We start from the raw sequence: 22,206 nt of genomic DNA, 5'->3' as shown, positions 1-22,206 counted from the left end.
TTTTTTTTTTTTTACACAGAACCTTCAAAACCCATTTTTCTGTCTGTTGCATCGTGTAAAATAATTCTTTTGAAAACTGCTGGTCGGGTATTTTAACTACAGCGCTTTAATTCCTGTGTTAACTGTTTATTACAAAAGTTATGTTTGCTCAGTATTTTTATCTTTTTAATGTGAGTGGTTTTTGGAGGACTTTTTTTTTTGGTGCATGATTTAATTCACAAATATTTCAAGGGAAAAAAACATGAAGGGAAATGATTTGTATTTTACACTAATTACACCAACACAAACTGATATAAAACCTCAATCATTCTACTTACACGTTTGTCTGTCTGTATATCTGGCTATTAATCTTTAAATCTGTCTATATATTTAATTGTCTTTCCATTTATCATATCAATTTATATTTCTGTCTGTCTGCCTATTTGAATATGTGTCTCTCTATCCCCTGAGATGTTTGTGGTCATGTTCAGGGTTATTATATACTTTGTGTAAGTTATTTCGAGTGCATCAGACACTCGATCAGACAGTGCCGCTTGATCATAGTCAGATTTTATTCGTCTCTCTACACAAAATAAAGGTGTGTTTTCAGGGACGTGGCAGATTCCATTCTTTAAATAAACCTGACTGGTTTGGATCACACCTCTCAGAGATTAATCCTAAAGACTGGATGAGTTATGAGTTAGATTGTGACTGACAGATCCATCAGTGCACCTCTGCATGCCTGAGATGATCTTATACAAGATGTATGTTTGGGTTTATAAAGCTGCTGCTGCTGCTGCTGCATAAAATTACTTCATTAGATTTCGGTTATTTGATTAAACCAGAAATATTTATTCATTTACCGTTTTGTTTGTTGTTGCTTGTTTGTAAAAAAAAAAATTATTCAATGGAACATTAATGCATTTAATATCAATATTTCTTATTCATTATAGGTTGAATTTTTTTGATGTAAATAAAACTTGAATATTTTTATTGTAAGTAGTTAACTTTTTATACGCCTTTATACTTGTATATTATGGTCAGGTCTGAATAAATTATATATATATATATATATATATATATATATATATATATATATATATATATATATATATATATATTCTCATTCAGCTACAAGGCCATTAGTAAAATCAGGTTTGAAATGGTCTTTTTTCCTCGTATTAGTTTACGTTTTAATAGTCAGTATTTGAGTAAAATTTTAATGTATGATATATAACCAAACAACTGGACTTCTGATCGTAAGTTTGGTATGTACTTTTTAAACACCTCATTCCACATTTAGTCTCCATTCGCTGTTATAATCAGCTCCACTCTTTTGGGAGGATGGTCTACTAGATCTTCTGGAGCTTCGTGTGAGATTCGTTCAGCTATGAGGGTGTTAAATCAGGTACTGATGAAGGTGAGATGAAGAGGCCTGGGGTGCAGTCAACAATCAAAGAAAATCATCACAAAGGTGTTTAATAGTGTTTATAGCTCTATATTAGGAGATCTTCCACTCCAACCTATGTAAAGCCCATATCTTCATTGGGCTGGCTTTGTACATGAGGGGTTTTATATAACTATATATATATACACACACACACACACACACCAGTCAATATTATGAGTGGTGAAGTGAAGATCACTGATGATCTTCATCATGGCACCTGTTAGTAGCTGGATTTATTTATTAGGCATTTTGTCACCAAAGTTGATGTTGGAAGCAGGAAAAATGGGCGAGCGTAAGGATTTGACAATAGTGATGTCTAGACGACTGGGTCAGAGCGTCTCCAAACTGGTCTGCAGTGGTCAGTATTAATCAAAAGTGCTCCAAGGAAGGAACAGTGGTGAACCTGCGACAGGGTTGTGGGTGAACTGTATACAGTAAATAAATATATTTGTTAGTACACTACAATATTATCATTATATTGCATTATTGTGTCATTTTAGGTATAATATAATTATAATATATTAATAATTATGTATATAATTATTATATGCTGATGACGTCACAATTCCTCTGTATTGAATATTATATAAGCCACATCGTTTTTATATATATATATATATATATATATATATATATATATATATATATATATATATATATATATATATACACACACACACACACACATCATTATAATGCATTATTATATCATTATATACCCATCCTATGGTGATGCCACCCCTGTGCCCCCGTGCCACCGCTGTGCCACCCCTGTGGTGTAGAACCAGTGCATGCAAGACCTGCATGCGTGTGTGTGTGTGTCTTGCACAGCACATTGTTAATATTCCAGACACAGGCTTGTCCGAGTGCCGCAAATTCTGACCAACTATCTAAAAATAGCCCTCCTTGACGTCACGCAGCCAATCACGACTCAGCGTGATGGGAGGGGCTCGCGCGCGGCGTTCACTGAATTAAAAAAAAAAAACTCTCCGTGACAGTCATCTGCCATGGCGGATTACAAAATGTCTGCCTGCGGTGTGTGTGTGTGTGTGTGTGTGTGTGTGTGTGTGTATATGTGTGTGTGTGTGTGTGTGTGTGTGTGTGTGTGTGTGTGGTGTGGTTTTATTTTTAGACAGGATTTTACTGTCACCAAATCCTGAACCCCAAATGAAAACGAATGCATGAATGAATGAATGAATCGATCGATCGATTGAATAAAAAATGCATTAATTAATAAATTAATTAACTAATTAACGAATGCTGATTAATCGGCTCGCGAAAGGAGCGAACGGGAGGGGGGTTTGGGGGCAGAAAAAAAAAAAAACGCCAGCCCTCGGCTGACCAATCGGAGCGCCTCCTGGCCCGCGCGACGAGCGTCCGCGTCAGCCAATCGGAGTCAGGAGTTTGCGCGACGTTACGTCGCGGCGGTCCAATCGCGAGCGGGCGGAGGCGGGCTTCCCCCCCCCTCGGAGCTTGGTAGGAGTTCCCTCTGGCTGTAGGGCTGGAGGTTTTAATGGTGGGCTCGCGCTCGGTGGCGGATTATGAGCGGACGCAGAAGGGGCAGATTTGCGGGGGGTTTTAATCGATATCGGTGCCGAATGTAACTGAGGGAAGTTTGAGCCGACGGCGCTGACGGTTCTGAGGGATATCTAGGACGGGTTTTTGCTGGAGTAAAAAAAAAAACAAAAAAACAACCGTCTATACACAGACACACACACATATATATGTGTATGTGTGTGTTTTGGCGAGAGAAGGAAAGTGGAAACGGTCTGGAGAGAAGGAAAAGCGGTGGAAAAGACAGGAAAGAGGAAGAGGAAGACTGCAAAGACGGGATTGTGATAAAGTGGCCTCGACGCATTGGACTGTACCAGCGGAGATTGCAGATTGTTTCTCTTTGCTAGCTAGCACTGGCTAGCTAGCATAACTGACTAGCATATCTGACTGACCTGGTAGCTCACTCACTAACTATCTGTCTGACTACCTATCTATCTCTCTTTCTATCTGACTTCTCCACGGTGGATCACTGGGTTACCGAGGTATGGTTAGAAAGAGCTAGTTGAACCTAGCGTACCGGAAACCAGGAATCAACTCGTACGTGGAGTCGGGATCAGAGGTCTGAGGTGTGAAAAGAGCAGAACCAAGGGATTTCCTTCTCCTTCCTTTTTTCTTTCCTTCCTGACTCCAGGCCTGCAATCATGGGCAACGCGCCCACCGCCAAGAACAAGGGCAGCGAGATGGAGAGCGGTGAGTAGCCCGAGGAACCTGCTGTACATCTGCTCACTTCACACCATGCTCCTGGACCATACTACATACTTCTGTACTAAACAGGGTGTTAGGTCTCAGGTCATTCAAAATATCCCACATGCATACTTCTGTACTAAATAGTGTTTTAGGAATTTGTGCCCTCACAATATCTAAATGCATACTTCTGTACTAAACAGGGTGTTAGGGTTCAGGGCACTCAAAATATCTCACATGCATACTTCTGTACTTAATAGTGTTTTAGGGTTTTGTGCCCTCACAATATCTACATGCATACTTCTGTACTAAACAGTGTGTTGGGGTTCAGGGCCCTCAAAATATTTACATGCATACTTATGTACTAAACAGTGTGTTAGGGTTAAGGGCACTCAAAATATCTACAAGCATACTTCTGTACTAAACAGTGTGTTGGGGTTCAGGGCCCTCAAAATATCTCACATGCATACTTCTGTACTAAATAGTGTTTTAGGGTTTTGTGCCCTCACAATATCTACATGCATACTTTTGTACTGAACAGGGTGTTGGGGTTCAGGGCCCTCAAAATATCTCACATGCATACTTCTGTACTAAACAGTGTGTTAGGCTTCCGGGCATTTAAAATATATACATGCATACTTCTGTACTAAACAGTGTGTTAGGGTACAGGACCCTTACAATATCTCACATGCATATTTCTTTACTAAATAGTGTTTTAGGGTTTTGTGCCCTCACAATATCTACGTGCATATTTCTGTACTAAACAGTGTGTTGTTCAAAATATCTCACATGCATACTTCTGTACTTAAGTGTGTTAGGGTTCAGGGCACTCAAAATATCTACATGCATGCTGCTGTACTAAACAGGGTGTTGGGTTCCAGTACACTCATAATATGCACATGCATACTGTTTTATTAAAGTATATTAGATTCTTGTACACTTAAAATACATGGTTTGGTACCATATTGCAAACTACTGTACTAAATATTGTTAGGTCTTATTTCTCATTATGCACATGCATGTTTCTGTATAATTTAGTAGCATGCATGTGCATAATTATGTGCTACTGATAATTGTGCGCTACCGTATTATAATTTGAGTGTACCGGGACCTTCCAACTGACAATTTTGATAAGTGATTATTCGGGTGAATGTTTTGCTTATTATTAATAAGCCCTAATTCAGGGTATTTGTGTGAAAGTGTTCTGTGTGAAAATGCAAAAACCACATATTGAGTTGAATTATCTTTAATTTAGACATTTTAAAGCATATAGTGGCTGCTTGTTGACGATGGCATTGGGGATTCCTCCTTTGAACAAATCCACTCATGCTGGGTTGTTTCTTTCTGTAAAAAAAAAAAAAAAAAAAAGAGAAAATTTGGAGTTAAAAAAAAAAGGTCATTAGATTTAGCCAATGAAAGTAAAGAATGCGGTGACGTGCATCTTTAACTCAGCCTCTTATTTGACATCATAGGATGCTTCAACCAATGAACAAGCAGAGAACCAATGAAAAGCGAGGCATAGGCTACTACAGAACTGTATTTCCACAAATTACACAATTCATTATAGCGTTATATACACATGCATACTTCTGTACTAAATAGTGTATTAGATCCTAGTAAGCGTAAAATGCATCTAAACCACACTGCATGCTACTGTACTAAAGTGTTCTAGTTTCAAATACACTCAAATTATGCACATTTTTACTACTTTACTGAACCAGTGTGTTAGTTCATTATACACAAATACGCCCTGCATGCATACTACTGGACTAAGCATTGTGTTAGGTCCTAGTACACTTAAAATACACTGGATAGGTTCTGTACCCTACAGCATGCTACTGTGCTAAATGGTGTATTCGCTCCCATGTACACATGCATACTTCTGTACTAAATAGCGTGTTATTCCCCAAGTACACTCAATTTACACATGCATACTTCTGTACTAAATAGCGTGTTATTCCCCAAGTACACTCAATTTACACATGCATACTTCTGTACTAAATAGCGTGTTATTCCCCAAGTACTCTCAATGTACACATGCATACTTCTGTACTAAATAGCGTGTTATTCCCCAAGTACTCTCAATGTACACATGCATACTTCTGTACTAAATAGCGTGTTATTCCCCAAGTAGACTCAATGTACACATGCATACTTCTGTACTAAATAGCGTGTTATTCCCCAAGTACTCTCAATGTACACATGCATACTTCTGTACTAAATAGCGTGTTATTCTCAAGTAGACTCAATGTACACATGCATACTTCTGTACTAAATAGTGTTATTCCCCAAGTACTCTCAATGTACACATGCATACTTCTGTACTAAATAGCGTGTTATTCCCCAAGTAGACTCAATGTACACATGCATACTTCTGTACTAAATAGCGTGTTATTCCCCAAGTACACTCAATGTATACATGAATACTTCTGTATTAAATAGCGTGTTAGTCCCCAAGTACACTTAGAATATACACATGCATACTATATTAAATAGTATGCTAGATCCTAGTGCACTCAAAATATTCTCATGCATACTACTGTACTAAATAGTATGCTAGCTCACTGTATGCTCAATGTACATGTGTATACTACTGTACTAAATAGTATGCTAGCTCACTGTACACTCAATGTACATGTGTATACTACTGTACTAAATAGTATGCTAGCTCACTGTACACTCAGTATGCACATGCATACTACTGAACTAAATAGTATGCTAGATAATAGTACATTCAAATAGTGTGCTAACTAGGCAAAATACTAAGAATGTATCCCATGCATACTACCACACTAAGTAGTGTATAAGGTTCAAGTACACTCATAATTCATGGTCTTTGTCCCACAGTTCTCAAATAGTGTGTTAAAATGTTCCTAGGCTCAGTCACATGCTGAATACTACTGAACACTAAGCCAAAACTGCTTCATCCGCACCCCTGGATACACTATACTGACGTGTAAAACACGCCAGACCTGTCTGTAAGCATGTGCTACTATACTGAATTACGTACCATACAGCACATTCGTAGTCGTAGTACGCTGAAATATTCAGGCTCCATCCCAAGCAATACTTAAAAGTGTGGCACAACTGCATAGACTTGAGACCAGACTGCATACAATTATACTAATATATATACAATTAAACTATATAAATATATGATCAGTTTTCTGTAGAAAGGCTACATCCCAAATTCGACACTACTGTACAATATTTTAAAATAGAAAACCAGTCGTGCCAAAGTAAACAAGATGGAAACACACAGATCACTTCCTGTATTACTCATTACCATGCTTATAAACAGCATGTCCGTCCTGACCCGCAGTACGAGCGAGCATCTCGTTTCCCCTGCAATCATCTCGCAGATAATCCAGTAGTAAAATACTTTGAGAGGGAAGGTCAGGGTGCGTGATATATATATATATATATTAGTCTTAAACTCGGACTTGGTTTTGCATCGGTTTTAAAAACGTGAGCGTGTCAGCTCATGGAGTGTATTCAAACTGCAAAATGGGATATAACAAGATGTTTGTCCGCATGTGAATTTAAACTGGATGAACTTTACTGAGAGACATTCTGGACAAGTTTTCTAAATAAAAATGAAGAATTTGTAAAAACTATCTATCAAACTTGTCGACACAACACGTCCACATTAATACGGATATGAATACAGCATTTCCGTCTGAATACTCTCGTCCGCCCTTTAGTTTTCAGTCGTTTCCCAAAAGTCGCTCATCCACACTGAAAACGCTTCACACCATTTTCGCCTGGCGTTTATTCATTTTTCGGCTCTTGGCAAAAAAATGCGTTATCGTTTTTTAAAAGCCTCCGTTTTCAGTCCACAATGCGACAAGAACTTTTAGCCGTGTTTTCGTTGATGGTGTGGAAACTTTTAAAGGTGTTTTTGCTAATGGCCTTTAGTTCAGTTGTGTAGTTTCTTGGTGAATTGCACATGAACAGTCCTATGGTAGCTGTAGGATTTATGCAGTTTGAGAATTTTGCCGTTTTGATCAAAATCTGTGCACTGAACCTGGTCGGGTGTTAATTAACAGCCTTCCGGCGATTATTTGGTAAATTAATAGCATACATCAAAGATTCTGACTCCGACATACATCAGATATTGTAACGTAATCCATGTTGGAATTTAAAATCATTTCAGATGTTATAAATGGTCTTAAAATCTTTAGGAACATCTCCATATATTTCTGTCGAGAAGTATGGAATTTTAAAATGAAAGCACTGTAGGAACCCTGTTATTTACATATAAAACCAGTCTAATCTGAATGATTAAACTTTACTTCAACCTTGCATCTGATAGCTTTCACTTTTGAACCACTCGAAAATAAGTTGCTGTAGCGTGAGGCAGGGAAAAGAAGTGGGAACCATTTGGTGCTTTCAGTCACAGTGGACTTCCTGGGAAAGATTCCCTGACCTCGAGGGTCGATTTGAAGAGAAGTGTGTTTATGGGGGTTGGAATGAAGAAAGACTGAAATATAAACAGAAGCTTGTAGGGCTGAGATCTCAGGGGAGCCGGAGGCTGGTGCGGGATGGGTGTGGGCTCAGAGTGTGTGTGTGTGTGTTTCTCATTCTCCACTGGAGAAACCGTGGAGGTGGAGTCGGAGTCATCTGATGCAGTGAGCGCGAATCTCTCCAGGCTGGAGTGTGACGCCGTTTAGTCTTTTGAACATCATGTGACGCCCGACACTAAGAACAAGATCAGTGTGTATCTTCTTGCACAAGGCCTTAGGTGGTGATACCTTCTCGTCTTGTTCTTGTCTTCTCTTTCTCTTGGTTTTTTTTTCCCCCTTCGTGCTGATTGGCTTTGGCAGGCCAGATGTGTCTAAAGTTGTGGTCAGTGGTGACATTTTCAGGGTTTCCACAGTGTCTTATATAAAAATAAATACATTTTTGGTCTTGAGTCTTAAATTCGCTGTTGTAGGGCTTAATTTTCCGATGTTCATGTAACGCTGCCTCTAATGCTCATAGAAATGCTTCTACAAAATGTTCTTTCACGAGTCCAAATACAATTCGCTGTATTACGGCTACAAAATGAGACAAACATGCAATCTCAAACGAATCTCAAATCGTAGCACAGATGTAAAACTGATTTTATTTTTCAGATCTGTGGAAGTGCAAGTTTAGTGATACATTGATTGGAAAAAAATTATTTAAGGTTCGTTGTGCGTTTTTGTGATTTCAGGTCTTAAATTTCATTCTTAATGCTTTTAAAAAGGTCTAAAAAATCGGAAATTTGACTCTCAGAAAACCTGACTTATTAATTCTCCATTTCAAGGTATACAGACACGGGCCCATGATACGCACTTGCATTGGTGGAAAGATGATAGACTTTTTTTCTGATGTCTGACATTTCTCCACTGGCCGAAGTCAAGATCATCTTCCGAGTCGCTCCAGAGAGCCCCCGACTGTGAGGTGGTACAGATGTGCGAAATGAGTCTCAGCGGCTCCTGCTGCTGCTCGAACTTAGCTGCGAAGAGCAGATTTTTATTGCCATGTGACGGAATGTCATTTGAATACGGCTGATAGATTTGCTCTTGTTTTTTTTCCTGCACTTGGGTCAGTAATGTAGAGAAAAAGGTTTGCGACAGACCAGGCCCAGGACAGGTTGTGAAAGTGGATGGGGAGGGTTTCTGGACTTCCTGCCCATGGCTTTATCATTGCCATCTCTTCTGGCCCACCCTGATCCCTAGAGACGGGTGCAGGGCTGCAATCAGAGCCACTGCATAACATTTCTCGCTGGAGGTGCACACGGAAAAGACCACATGCCTGATCTGTCTTTGTAGTGTTGCGAAGAAGAGCAGCAGGGTTGAGGTTAGAGCACCAGTGGTCTCAAAGGTGTCGAAGCCGAAACCATTGTGGCTTTGAAGCTGGAGAGATTTGGGCAAAGAAGGAAGCTTAATACATTCTCATTACTTTTTTTTTTGGATGCCAAGTTTGGACGCCTTTAGGTTAATGCAAATTTTGCGATGTCCGTGCTGCAAAGATTAGCAGGCAGGATCTTCCAGCATGCTGGGCCCTGCCTCGGTGATCTGGACGAGGACGATGGTGAGGGTGAGGTGATCAACACAAACAGGACGACCCGGCCACCTTTGTCTCTAGCGAGTGGCCCGGGTTAGAGAGCGTGCTTGCAGAGGTGGAGGCCGACGTTACACCGAGGCGACTCGTGATTGAGTGGGATGGTGGGAGGAGGAGCCGAATAAGAGGTTAGGTTTTTTGTTGTTGTTTTTTTTTTAAAGGTGTGTGTGTGCGCAAGATAAATATCAAGTCATGCATTTCTTGTATGATTGGGGGAATTATCTTTTTCTTTTTTCAAGTGTGTTCCAATCAGCAATCTAGCAGCTTAGTTAAGAAATGCGCGTGGAAGGCTTGCATAAGCTGGAGTGATCGAGAGGATTAGATGATTTTAATACACTTTGCCGTTGAAGCTCAATGGACTGATGTGGTTCTGCCAACACACACACACATACACAAAGCTCTTTTTATTCACCGTCAAATGTTTGCTCTGTTGCCTGGTGTTGACTGTTTCACGTAGGAGTTCCAGCGAAGCCTTGTGTCTGTCTCCCGTGGAGATCCGTCAGTGTGTCCTGCTTTTCTGGACTCTCCTTCCTTTCTTCCTTCTCTGTCTTTCTGGTGGTATCCATCCACTACTTCATTAGCATCTGTAGGATTTTGTTTAAAATCCACTCTGCTATTTGGAACGGTTTGTTTTGGCCTCTCACCCTTTTTTATGATTTGTATACTTCCCCAAAAATTACAACGTTGGCCCGTTTTGTATTCTGCGAACGCCTTTTGTTTGCAGGCCGTCAGCCTGCCTGATTTGACGCGCTGTCAAGGTGGAGCACTTACAGCATCTATAAATACATCTGAGGGTTAAAGTCCACGTTAACTTGCACAACAGGGTCTGTTTGGTTGCACGTCCTTGATTGGCATCCTGAACTCCGTTTAACTGGGGTCAAAACATTTATAGGCACAGCTCAGTGATGGAAAGAAAATGGACACCGTTTTCATCTTCCGGGGCTGTGTTGAAAGTTTTCTGTGTTGGTTTTGCCCTGGACTCAGGCTACATCTACACTAATTTGGATTAATTTGAAAACGGCTAAAAACGCTTCCCGTCATTATTTTAGTTCTTCGGGTCAGAGCGCAATCGGGTCAACCATGATACAGCACCCCCTGGATCACTGAGGTTCAAGGGCCTTTGTGGCAGCTTGGTGATGGGCTTGAACCTTTGACCTTTTGATCATTAACCCAAAGCCTTAGCCACTGAGCTCCCACTTCAGCAGCTTCACACATAATGCAGTGATAACGAATGAATAAAATTATATATGTAAGTTTGTCCCTAAAGAGTGAGCCGGTGGTGACTCTGGCAAAGACAAACTCCCTGAGATGCCATAAGGAAGAACCCCTGAGAGGGACCAGACTCAAACCATTCTCATCTGGGTGGCACAGAATGTCCATTTATGAGGTCTGCAGTGATGATCAGATGCAACCTGTAGTCCTGAGTCAGTATAGCAGACCGATGACATCAATTACAGTCCAAGTCCATTCTCAAAGCTCCTGTTCTTACTCTGTAATTTCATTGAACCCCTGGGCGTTGATAAGGAAACCATCCCCAACTGCACAGAGTGGCCTCCAATCGAAGCGGATCTCATCCAGAGACAGGCCGGGATGAAGCAGCAGCTCCAAGGAGGGGAGAGGGTCAGGAACAGTGGTCACTGGAACCTCAGGAGCATGTTTAACGAGAGAGAGAGAGAGAGAGAGAGAGAGAGAGAGAGAGAAGGATATGAATGATTAAATCTGCTTATTGTTATATAAAAAATTAAGGACACTGTGCAGTTGGGGGACTTTGGCAAGATTTTCTCTGGCAGCATAACTAAAAGGGAGAGCCAGAGGGTAGCACTGATATGAGGGATCTCTGGGATAAGAGACGACCCACCACACCACCATCAACAAACCTGAGTGAACGTGTGTTAGTGAGGGGAAGACAGCATACAAATATCCCAGTTCACCAAAGCCTTTATATCCATGATCTTGCCAGATCTGCTCCTTTAGCTCAGAAAAATCTACTGAAGGCTTGACTAAGTAAATAAGTTTCACCCTCGACTTGAACACTGAGACTGTGTCCGAGTCCTGAACACTGATTGGAAGGCTGTTCCATAATTGTGGGGTTTATAAGAGAAACATCTGCCCCCTGCTGTAGTCTTCATTATTTGAGGTACCAACAAATAAGCAATATTTAATTATAGCAATATATTAGGTGAAAGAAGGCAATCCTGGTAATATTATTCACGTGAGCCACAAAGGAAACACTCGTGTCAATAAGCACAGCAAGGTTTTTGACTGCTGTACACACTGAGACAGAAACACCATCCAGAGATGCTACGTAATTGGATTGTTTACTTCTAGCTGCATGTGGTCCTAGAAACAGTACTTCCGTCTTACCTGAGTTAAACAGAAGGAAGTTATCAAGCATCCACTGTCTAATGTCCTTTAGCAATGGGAGCGAATACCATGTATAATTTCACCCAGAGGCAGCATATATAAAAAAAAAAGCAATGGGCCTAAGACAGATCCTTGTGGAACGCCAAACTTTACCTCAGATTGTGGAGAACTCACCATTTACATAAATAATCTGATAGCGATCCGTCAGATAAGACCTGAGCCAGGAGAGAGCTGTTCCCTTTATTTCCACAAAGTTCTCAAGTCCAGCAAGCAGGAGATTATGATCAATGGTGTCAAAAGCTTGAGGTCGAGCAAAAGGAGTAAAGAGACAAAACCCTGATCAGAGGCTAATACCGGGTCATTTACCAAAAGTGTTATTTCTAAGTAGATGTGAGCAGAACTGCTGTGCTAAAACCTTTTCTAGAATCTTGGAGATAAAGAGGAGGTTTGATATTGGACTGTAGTTTGACAGCTGACATTGGTCAAGGTCAGGTTTCTTAATTAGGGGGTTGATAACTGCAGTTTGAAGTATTTAGGTACAAAACCATTGCTGATGGAAGAGTTTATTATTTTTAAAACAGGTTAAATTACCTCTGGAATGATCTGTTTGAGGAAACTTGTAGGCGAGGGATCGAGAATGCAGGTTGATGATTTTGAGGAGGAAATAAATGAAATGAAGTCGTTCTCTTGAATAGGAGTAAAACTTTGTAATTAATAGTCTGTTATAATTACACTGCTGTCTACGGATTATTTATAAAATAGTTCTGATTGATATTAATCATCTGGATTTTTTTTTCCTGATGTTTTCAACTTTGTTATTAAAATGTTAATGAAACCATTACAACCTATTAATGGTGTGCCTGTGAGTGCAGTGCTTTTATTTTCTGTTCATTTTGCTGCAGTACAGAATCAAAATCTCGGATTCTGCTTGTTATTTTCTATGAGGGAGGAGAAATATGCTGATCAGCAGCACTGAGATTTTCTATAACTCAGGGGATTCTCCTTCCATGTTATTTGAAAAACTGTCCATTTGTTTTGATGGCGTTTACGCTCAAATTTTCGAGTGGTCTGTTTTAAGGTGCGCGTGTGCTCGTTTTTTCCTCCCTGGTCATTTCAGTTTTAAGTGGAGCTCCGTCATTTAGAGCAGCAGTCTCCAACCTTTTTGTCTCCACGGATCGGGTTTAATGTCGGACAAAATATTCACGGACCAAAAAAAACCAGATACAACCATAAAAACTGGTATTTTCTAAATATAATAATCGTGAATCCAATGTGTTGATTTTTGTTGATTTTGCTCGCTTGGGGGTTTGAATTTAGCGGTAATGTATTGTGTTAGCAGCCGGAGCCCCTTTAAGAAGGTAGCGGATGGAGGTAAGTCATGTGACTGAGGCATCATGACATGCATTAAGAGTCATAGACAGATGTGGAGGAGAGAATCCGCTAATTTTCCCAAATAAAACATCATTCAGAATCAGATAATAAATAAAACAGAAATAATGTAAGTTATGTCTTCTTTCTATGCGGCCCGGTACCAATTGACCTCACAGACCGGTGCCGGTCCGCACCCCGTGGGGTGTTGGGGACCACTGATCTAGAGTGTAGCGGAACGTTGATTCTAGACATCCAGTGGCCCAGTGGAGCTCTGCAGGGTCAGACGGAGATCTATTTAATGTCAACAACTCCGGAGGATTGTTGATAAAAACTGGCTGTAGTTGACGTGAATGTGGTTAACACGGTAACGTGGTGAGGTACTAATGCAATGACTGTGGCAGATTTTAAAATGAGGTGATGATCTGAAATAGCTTCTAAATAGGATCTAAGTGTTAATATCAAGTGTGCCACCACTGTGAGTGGGTCTGATAACGTTCTGATTCATTCCTACTGAATCTGGAATCAACACAACTGCTGATCTTAAGGAGTCTAATTCTGTGAGTCGGGCCCTGGAATTTATAACTCACTGTGGAATGGGATGTTCATATGGGCAGGTGTTCACCACCTTTTGTCCCTTATAGTGTATAATACTGATTTCCTCCCAGACGTCTTTTCTTTATCGATCTTGCAAAACAAATAATGTCTGTGAAGAGAAACTGTTGCATGGTTGGAAAGACAAATGCAGACGTGAGAAATAAGGTCAGGAAGCACCAGGATGAGGAAGGGGGTTGGTGATTTAGCACTGAAAGATCATCTCTCTCTCTCTCTCTCTCTCTCTCTCTCTCTCTCTCGCTCTCTCTCTCTCTCTCTCTCTCGCTCTCTCTCTCGCTCTCTCTCTCTCTCTCTCCTCTCTCTCTCTCTCTCTCTCTCTCTCTCTGGCTTTGATATCATGCTGTCTCCAGCATTCTGTTTCATTGCTCTTTTTCCGCTTTTCAGTTTCTCTTCTTTATTTTTTTTTATTTTTTTTACTCGTTCTCTGTTTCTCTCTGTCTTCACCCTGCAAATGAGCATGGCTCTTTTATTTCCTTTTGTGCAGCACTCTGTGTGTGTGTGTGTGTGTGTGTGTGTGTGTGTGTGTGTGTGTGTGTGTGTGTGTGTGTGTGTGTGTGTGTGTGTGTGTGTGTGTGAATTTGCACTGAAGCTCAATAGCCTTTTTTTGTAATCTGGAGCCATTCCAACATTTTACCAACAATGGGTTTGGTTGGATCATTTCAGCTGCATTCTGGTAATAAATAAATAAATAAATAAATGAATAAAAAGAAAACTACTGTGGCGACGTTACTGATTTTGTCACCGTGGGAACAATTTTGCCAATTCAAGGTTTGAAATAGTTGAAAGTGCAATATGAAATAAAATTGGAGCTCGGATTAGAATGAACGTAGTATTTGGTGTAGTTCTAACTAGAGGTTGGCGATACGGGTTTTTCTGGTGTGTCCCACACCCTCGGCTCTGGTGGGACTTCCGATTGGCCTGTTCATCTTGGCGAACGAACACACGAGGGGGAGAAAAAAACGGAACTGACGAAAGCAAACAACGACGGAGTAAAGAAGGAACACACCGGCCCTAGCAAACATGAAAAAAGCTACGTAAATCCGTTAGTAATGATCGCGACAGGTGTAAGCCCTGCTTGCTTTGTGTATTTCTCACTTCTGTCTTTTCCAGTTTTCTTGATTGGATACCAATACCGACTACTGCCACCTGCTGGTATGGGAGAGTAATGTTCTCTCACGTAAGCACAGAACGTACACATGCGATTCCGATGCACCTGCCTATTAGTGTAATTCGCAGCACAATCTGTCTGACCTCTGGTTCTAATGTATCCGTATAACTGCATGGCGCAACCTGGAAAAAAAAAGTAACCCTGACACTGGAGACTCCCTCTTTTTTGTTTTAATCCGTTTATTTTGAGAGTCCACTGTAATCGTCCCTGCGTTACTCTAGAAGCGCTAACGTTTGAGGCAGGCCCTGTGATTCGCAGCTGCCCTGCAGTCAGAGCTGCCGTTTATAGAAAATTACGCAACGCCTCCGGACCAATCGGAGAGCAGAGAATCTGGCGGTAATTGGCGCAATCCGATTTGACCCTTTTCGCTTGGCGTCACTGTGAGGCTCGGTAGCCCGGAGCTGCACCGATTGACCCGTTGGATTGATTGCGATCTCTGAATGGAGGACGATGAGTGTGTGATCATTCTCTTTCACACGGACCCACACGCAGGCGTTTTGATTATACCCCCTCACAAATCCTCACTACCTGTCATCTCTTGGAACCATGTTTGTTTGCCATCTCGTTGCAAATCATCGGATGTTACAGCTACCGCGCCCCTCCTTTTAGTGACCAGGTCCTTTGTTGTGATCGATGTAACCGTCGTGTGTTAATGTATGTGAGAGGCAACAGTGTGTGTGTGTGTGTGTGTGTGTGTGTGTGTGTGTGTGTGTGTGTGTGTGTGTGTGTGTGTGTGTGTGTGTGTGTGGGTGCAGAATAAATTTTGACACAAATGAAGCCAATTGATCTCTCTGTTTGGCGAACGCTCTGGAAGTCCTCCTGTCCGACAGATACAGAACCCAGACTCGGACCTGAAATGTCAAAGCAATGAGGCCACGTTTATAAGCCAGAGGACGAGGAAGAAGAGCGCAGCGCTCATGTGTGACCGAAAGACCTCCAGGAGGCACGGCGGAAAGAAGGAGCCGCCGTCTGAGTCGACTCGAGCCTCCGAGACGTCACCAGATGTATCAGAGGGTTCGGCTGTTCAGGGTGAAGGTGAGGGAGGAAAAAGAATCTCGTAAGAGTCTGGACATGGATGGAACTCAAATACATGGCTTTTCTGTTTTATTTGTTGGTTTTTGTGTTTAGTATTTATGGTTTTGCCACTGCTGGGCCCCTGAGCAAGGCCCTCACCCCTTTACTGCTCAGTTGTATGAATGAGAAGTAATGATGTTCCACTAGATTTTTTTGAGATTTTTTGTGGAGATTTGTGTGAAAGCCACAGGGGTGTTAGTAAAGTCAGGTACTGATATAGGTGAGGTGACGAGGCCTGGGGGGTGCAGTCAGCGTGTAAAATCCATCAGGTGTGTGTTTTTCCAAATCATGTCCAATCAACTGAATTTACAACCGGTTGACTCCAATCAAGTTGTAGAAACATCTCATGAATGATCAGTGGACACAGGATGCACCTGTTGTCATTATGGGGTTTTTGTTTGTAGAATTTTGAGGAAAATACTAAACTGAATCCATTTTGGAATAAAAAAAGTGATCACTAGATCTTCCACTCCAACTCAGATCTTCATGGATTTTTGTTTTGTGCTCTCAGTGTAATGCTGGAACAGGTTTGGGGTCTCTTAGCTCAAGTGAAGCTCCAGCATCCATATGCACGCCTCAAACTTCTCTGTAACAGTTTAAAGACGATGGCCAGTGTCCCAAAATCTTTGCCTCTACGATGTGTGCCGGAATTGTGTTTCTTTTGAATATCCTAAAGAACAACAAAAAAAGCTACAAACTCAAAGGTTGAAGGAATTCAAGAATGCGATACAATAAAAAAAAACGTAAATGCAGCGATCTAATAAAATAAACTTAGTAGCTCGTAGCCAGATGGTCAAATGTCACGTGTCCCAAATCGTTTATTCGTATCGTGTAATTTGGACACGAGGGTCGTTTGTATTGATTTTGGTCAATTTGGGGTCGTTCCGTGATAATAAATAAAATGAAATAGAAAGACAAATAAAATAACGTGTAATTGTGGTGTTAGTTAAATAAAAAAAAAATTGAAAACACACTTTTAAAAATTTTTTTTTTTATTTATTAATTTTTTATTATTATGAACTTTGGTCTCTAGCGGCTGCTCCCCCTCACTTCCTCCCTCTTAGCTTATCAGAATCGAGTAGAAATGCCAGAGCTGAGCCTTGTAAAGAACCGGGAGTGTGTGTGTGTGTGTGTGTGTGTGTGTGTGTGTGTGTGTGTGTGTGTGTGTGTGTGTGTGTGTGTGTGTGTGTGTGTGTGTGAGATACACAGAAACGGTTGAGATGGAGGAAGAGGCGTAGTCCCAAGTGCAACAAACAGCAGGGGAAGTTCTGTCCATAGTGTGTGAGCAGGAGATAACGTCCCTCACTGCTTTCACGCCGCTTGTGGAACATGTGTGTTTTTCTCTGTGCATTGCATGTGGAGAGTCTCTGTGTGCAGTTGAACTACTTCCCCCGAGGGATCGGAGCGGCCTGTCGTTCCCTTGGAATGGGGAAGGGCCAGGAATCACGACGTTCCCACAGTTATTAGCCCAATAAAGATGGGGGAGGGTGTGTCTGTGTGTGTGTCTGTGTGTGTGTGTGTGTGTGTGTGTGTGTGTGTGTGTGTGTGTGTGTGTGTGTTTGTGCTTATACCTCCGCATGCCCTTTTTTAGTCCGTGTGTGTGTGTATGTGTGTGTGTGTGTGTGTGTGTGTGTGTGTGTGTGTTCGACACGACTACAACCTAACTATAGTCGATGGCGTTGTGTACACGGTGTGTGTATATATAGACACACACACACAGAGGGCGCCAGCTGCTATGGATTTGACTCTGTCATGGTGGGAACAGGAAGTGTTGGATAATGTGAGAGCGAGAAAGTGATGATAGAGATGATCGGATATCGAAGCGGCAAGTCCGATCTCTTATTCGCGTCATTCCCGCCAAGCAGCAAAATCCAAAATGTTGACCTGAAGTATCGATTGTATCGGCGACAAAACCGTGGTGTTGGTGTTGTATCTCGCCGCACGCCCTGGCGTGGCTGGATTCTTCACTTCTGATTGGTCAGGAGGTGGTGATGAATTTTCTGTAGAACTGGTTCAGACAGTAGTGCCGCACTACAGTACTGGCTGATCTCGGTGTGTGTGCGTGTGTGTGTGTGCGCGCGTGCGCTGGTGCGCGCACGTGTACACGGACATGATTGATGGGTCGAACTGTTTTTTTTTATAGAAAACGTGAAATGTAGCTGTAAATGGATAAGAAGTACAAAATGTTCTATAATTATATTAATGGCCGCCTTACATGACCAAGAACACATTCCATAGAACACAAAACAATTAACAGCAACAATTTGTGTGTGTGTGTGTGTGTGTGTGTGTGTGTGTGTGTGTGTGTGTGTGTGTGTGTGTGTGTGTGTGTGTGTGTGTGTGTGTGTGTGTGTGTGTGTAATAGTAATGAGGTTAAACTGCTGTTTTTGTGACGTGCCCCAACTACTTAATGCTGCAGTAGGAGGTGTATAAAATGTGGATGTGTAACTTATTACAACAACATGTACTGAAACAGTGTGCGTGTGATGTGTGTACAGCTTCCTGCTCAAGAGTGTCTTTGTGTGTGTGTGTGTGTATTCACTCTGATATCTGAATTTGCTTTTACAATGAAACCTGTCAACGAAAGTGAAAACTGAGGACCGTCTCTCTCTTCACAGTGAAGGAGTTTCTCATGAAAGCCAAAGAAGATTTTCTGAAGAAATGGGAAAATCCAGCACAGGTAAACCATCTCACACACACACACACACACACACACACACACACACACACACACATACACTGAGAAAAGTCACAACAATGATGCCTCTGATTCACAGTATCATGGTTGCGATTGAATGAGATGATTTCAGAATTTGTGAAGTTTTTAGACGAAAATATGATTCTATTTTACTCTACTATATTTTTTCTCCGCTGTCCCGACACCAAATTTCCTCAGACTACCAAAAAAACTGTCGTGTCTCAAATCGCATACTTGCGCACAACTCCTGTATTTTTTTTTTTTTTTAGCTCAAACTGTTACCACAAATTTTAAAGGCACACAATTGTACTAGGTGCTAGCAAGAATAGTTTCGTCACATGCCAACAGATGGCAGCACAAGGCTGCACGCACAGTCACGAGGAGCACCGACCTTCATAAGTCGGTGTGCCAAAAGACATCGCCCCCTTTCCGAAGACAAAGATCCAGCACAATGATCGCCGTTTCCGACAACATTGCGGAGATCCTGCATGAATCACGGGAAGACTTCAAAGAAAATACTTTTTCAACCCTATTTGAACGCCTTTGGGATAATTGTGAACGCCGACTGCACCCCAGGCCTCCTCACCTTCTCTCACCTACATCAGTACCTGACTTTTTTTTTACCAACACTCCTATGGCTGAATGAATCTCACACAAATCTCCACAAAATCTAGTGGAACATCTTCCCAGAAGAGTGGAGGTTATTGCAACAGCAAATGGGGACTCGATGTGGAAAGATGTTCAAAAAGCACATCCTATACCCTTCTGAGTGCCTTCAGGTTTGTGGGAATGGTATACATGTCCAGTACTTTCGTCCCTATAGTGTAGAGTTCGGCCGATTTAATCGCCACCTATATTCGATTGCTGGAACTAACACCAAAATCCATACCGATTAGTTTTTTTTCAGGTCTGCTGTCTCTAGAGGCGCATCGCTGACGCGACGTGATTCACGCTGCTAGTAGAGCGCTATTTATATATATTTTTTAATTAAGTATAGATTTATACAGTGTATGTATAGTGTACAGGGAGTGCAGAATTATTAGGCAAGTTGTATTTTTGAGGATTAATTTTATTTGAGGATTTAATTTGAACAACAACCATGTTCTCAATGAACACAAAAAACTCATTAATATCAAAGCTGAATATTTTTGGAAGTAGTTTTTAGTTTTAGCTATTTTAGGGGGATATCTGTGTGTGCAGGTGACTATTACTGTGCATAATTATTAGGCAACTTAACAAAAAACAAATTCATACCCATTTCAATTATTTATTTTTACCAGTGAAACCAATATAACATCTCAACATTCACAAATATACATTTCTGACATTCAAAACCAAACAAAAACAAATCAGTGACCAATATAGCCACCTTTCTTTGCAAGGACACTCAAAAGCCTGCCATCCATGGATTCTGTCAGTGTTTTGATCTGTTCACCATCAACATTGCGTGCAGCAGCAACCACAGCCTCCCAGACACTGTTCAGAGAGGTGTACTGTTTTCCCTCCTTGTAAATCGCACATTTGATGATGGACCACAGGTTCTCAATGGGGTTCAGATCAGGTGAACAAGGAGGCCATATCATTAGATTTTCTTCTTTTATACCCTTTCTTGCCAGCCACGCTGTGGAGTACTTGGACGTGTGTGATGGAGCATTGTCCTGCATGAAAATCATGTTTTCTTGAAGGATGCAGACTTCTTCCTGTACCACTGCTTGAAGAAGGTGTCTTCCAGAAACTGGCAGTAGGACTGGGAGTTCAGCTTGACTCCATCCTCAACCCGAAAAGGCCCCACAAGCTCATCTTTGATGATACCAGCCCAAACCAGTACTCCACCTCCACCTTGCTGGCGTCTGAGTCGGACTGGAGCTCTCTGCCCTTTACCAATCCAGCCACGGGCCCATCCATCTGGCCCATCAAGACTCACTCTCATTTCATCAGTCCATAAAACCTTAGAAAAATCAGTCTTGAGATATTTCTTGGCCCAGTCTTGACGTTTCAGCTTGTGTGTCTTGTTCAGTGGTGGTCGACTTTCTGCCTTTCTTACCTTGGCCATGTCTCTGAGTATTGCACACCTTGTGCTTTTGGGCACTCAGTGATGTTGCAGCTCTGAAATATGGCCAAACTGGTGGCAAGTGGCATCTTGGCAGCTGCACGCTTGACTTTTCTCAGTTCACGGGCAGTTATTTTGCGCCTTGGTTTTTCCACGCTTCTTGCGACCCTGTCGACTATTTTGAATGAAACGCTTGATTGTTCGATGATCACGCTTCAGAAGCTTGGCTATTTTAAGACTGCTGCATCCCTCTGCAATATATCTCACTATTTTTGACTTTTCTGAGCCTGTCAAGTCCTTCTTTTGACCCATTTTGCCAAAGGAAAGGAAGTTGCCTAATAATTATGCACACCTGATATAGGGTGTTGATGTCATTAGACCACACCCCTTCTCATTACAGAGATGCACATCACCTAATATGCTTAATTGGTAGTAGGCTTTCCAGCCTATACAGCTTGGAGTAAGACAACATGCATAACGAGGATGATGTGGTCAAAATACTCATTTGCCTAATAATTCTGCACTCCCTGTATATCTGCTCGGCTTCTCATCTAATGCTCTGTTCTCAGTTCAGATTCAAAGTAATATGTGACATGCAGGTTGTTTTATGGTAAACAAACTTGTGTGACTTACAGATACAGTTATAAAAGGTTTTTACTGTATTCGTAGTGTATAACTGCCCCCTGCTGGACAAACCGTGAAGTGCAGGAGATTCAGTTAATCAGTGTGTCATACAGCTGTTTGTTTTGTCCAGATAGACATGCTAAACTTGCTTGTGATTAATGTTTTTTTTTTGGTCTCTTTTCCAGAACACTGCCTCTCTGGAACAGTTCGAGAGGCTAAAGACGCTGGGTACAGGCTCCTTCGGGCGAGTCATGCTGGTCAAGCACAGAGAAACGGGACAGCACTTCGCCATGAAGATCCTTGACAAACAAAAGGTTAATAATAAATAAATCAACGTAAATAAAGTGGAAGGTCTTATAGATTTGTTTGGTTAAAGTCCGTCTTCATACATGACGAGTTTGTTGCATAGAAACAAAAGGAAGTCTTTCAAAAGCCATAAAAGATTTCACAGGCTCTGTATCATCAGTGAATGAGGAATACTGTGTGTG

General features: G+C 41.5%; 1 protein-coding gene across 1 annotated transcript in view; it reads left to right on the top strand.

Annotated features, from left to right (window-relative positions):
• Window positions 1–2,910: 2,910 nt before the first annotated feature.
• prkacaa (protein kinase, cAMP-dependent, catalytic, alpha, genome duplicate a) overlaps window positions 2,911–22,206 on the top strand; it is a 25,920-nt gene continuing 6,624 nt past the window's right edge. Inside the window, 3 exon segments of the mRNA XM_046835103.1 lie at window positions 2,911–3,673; window positions 18,965–19,026; window positions 21,904–22,032. Of these exon segments, the coding sequence (XP_046691059.1) occupies window positions 3,625–3,673; window positions 18,965–19,026; window positions 21,904–22,032 (240 nt within the window). The 5' untranslated portion in view covers window positions 2,911–3,624.

The sequence above is a fragment of the Silurus meridionalis genome, chromosome 22 (genome assembly GCF_014805685.1).
Source record: "Silurus meridionalis isolate SWU-2019-XX chromosome 22, ASM1480568v1, whole genome shotgun sequence".
Lineage (NCBI taxonomy): Eukaryota > Metazoa > Chordata > Actinopteri > Siluriformes > Siluridae > Silurus > Silurus meridionalis.
Note: the sequence above shows the minus strand (reverse complement) of the source record. Positions and strands in the feature narration are given on the sequence as shown.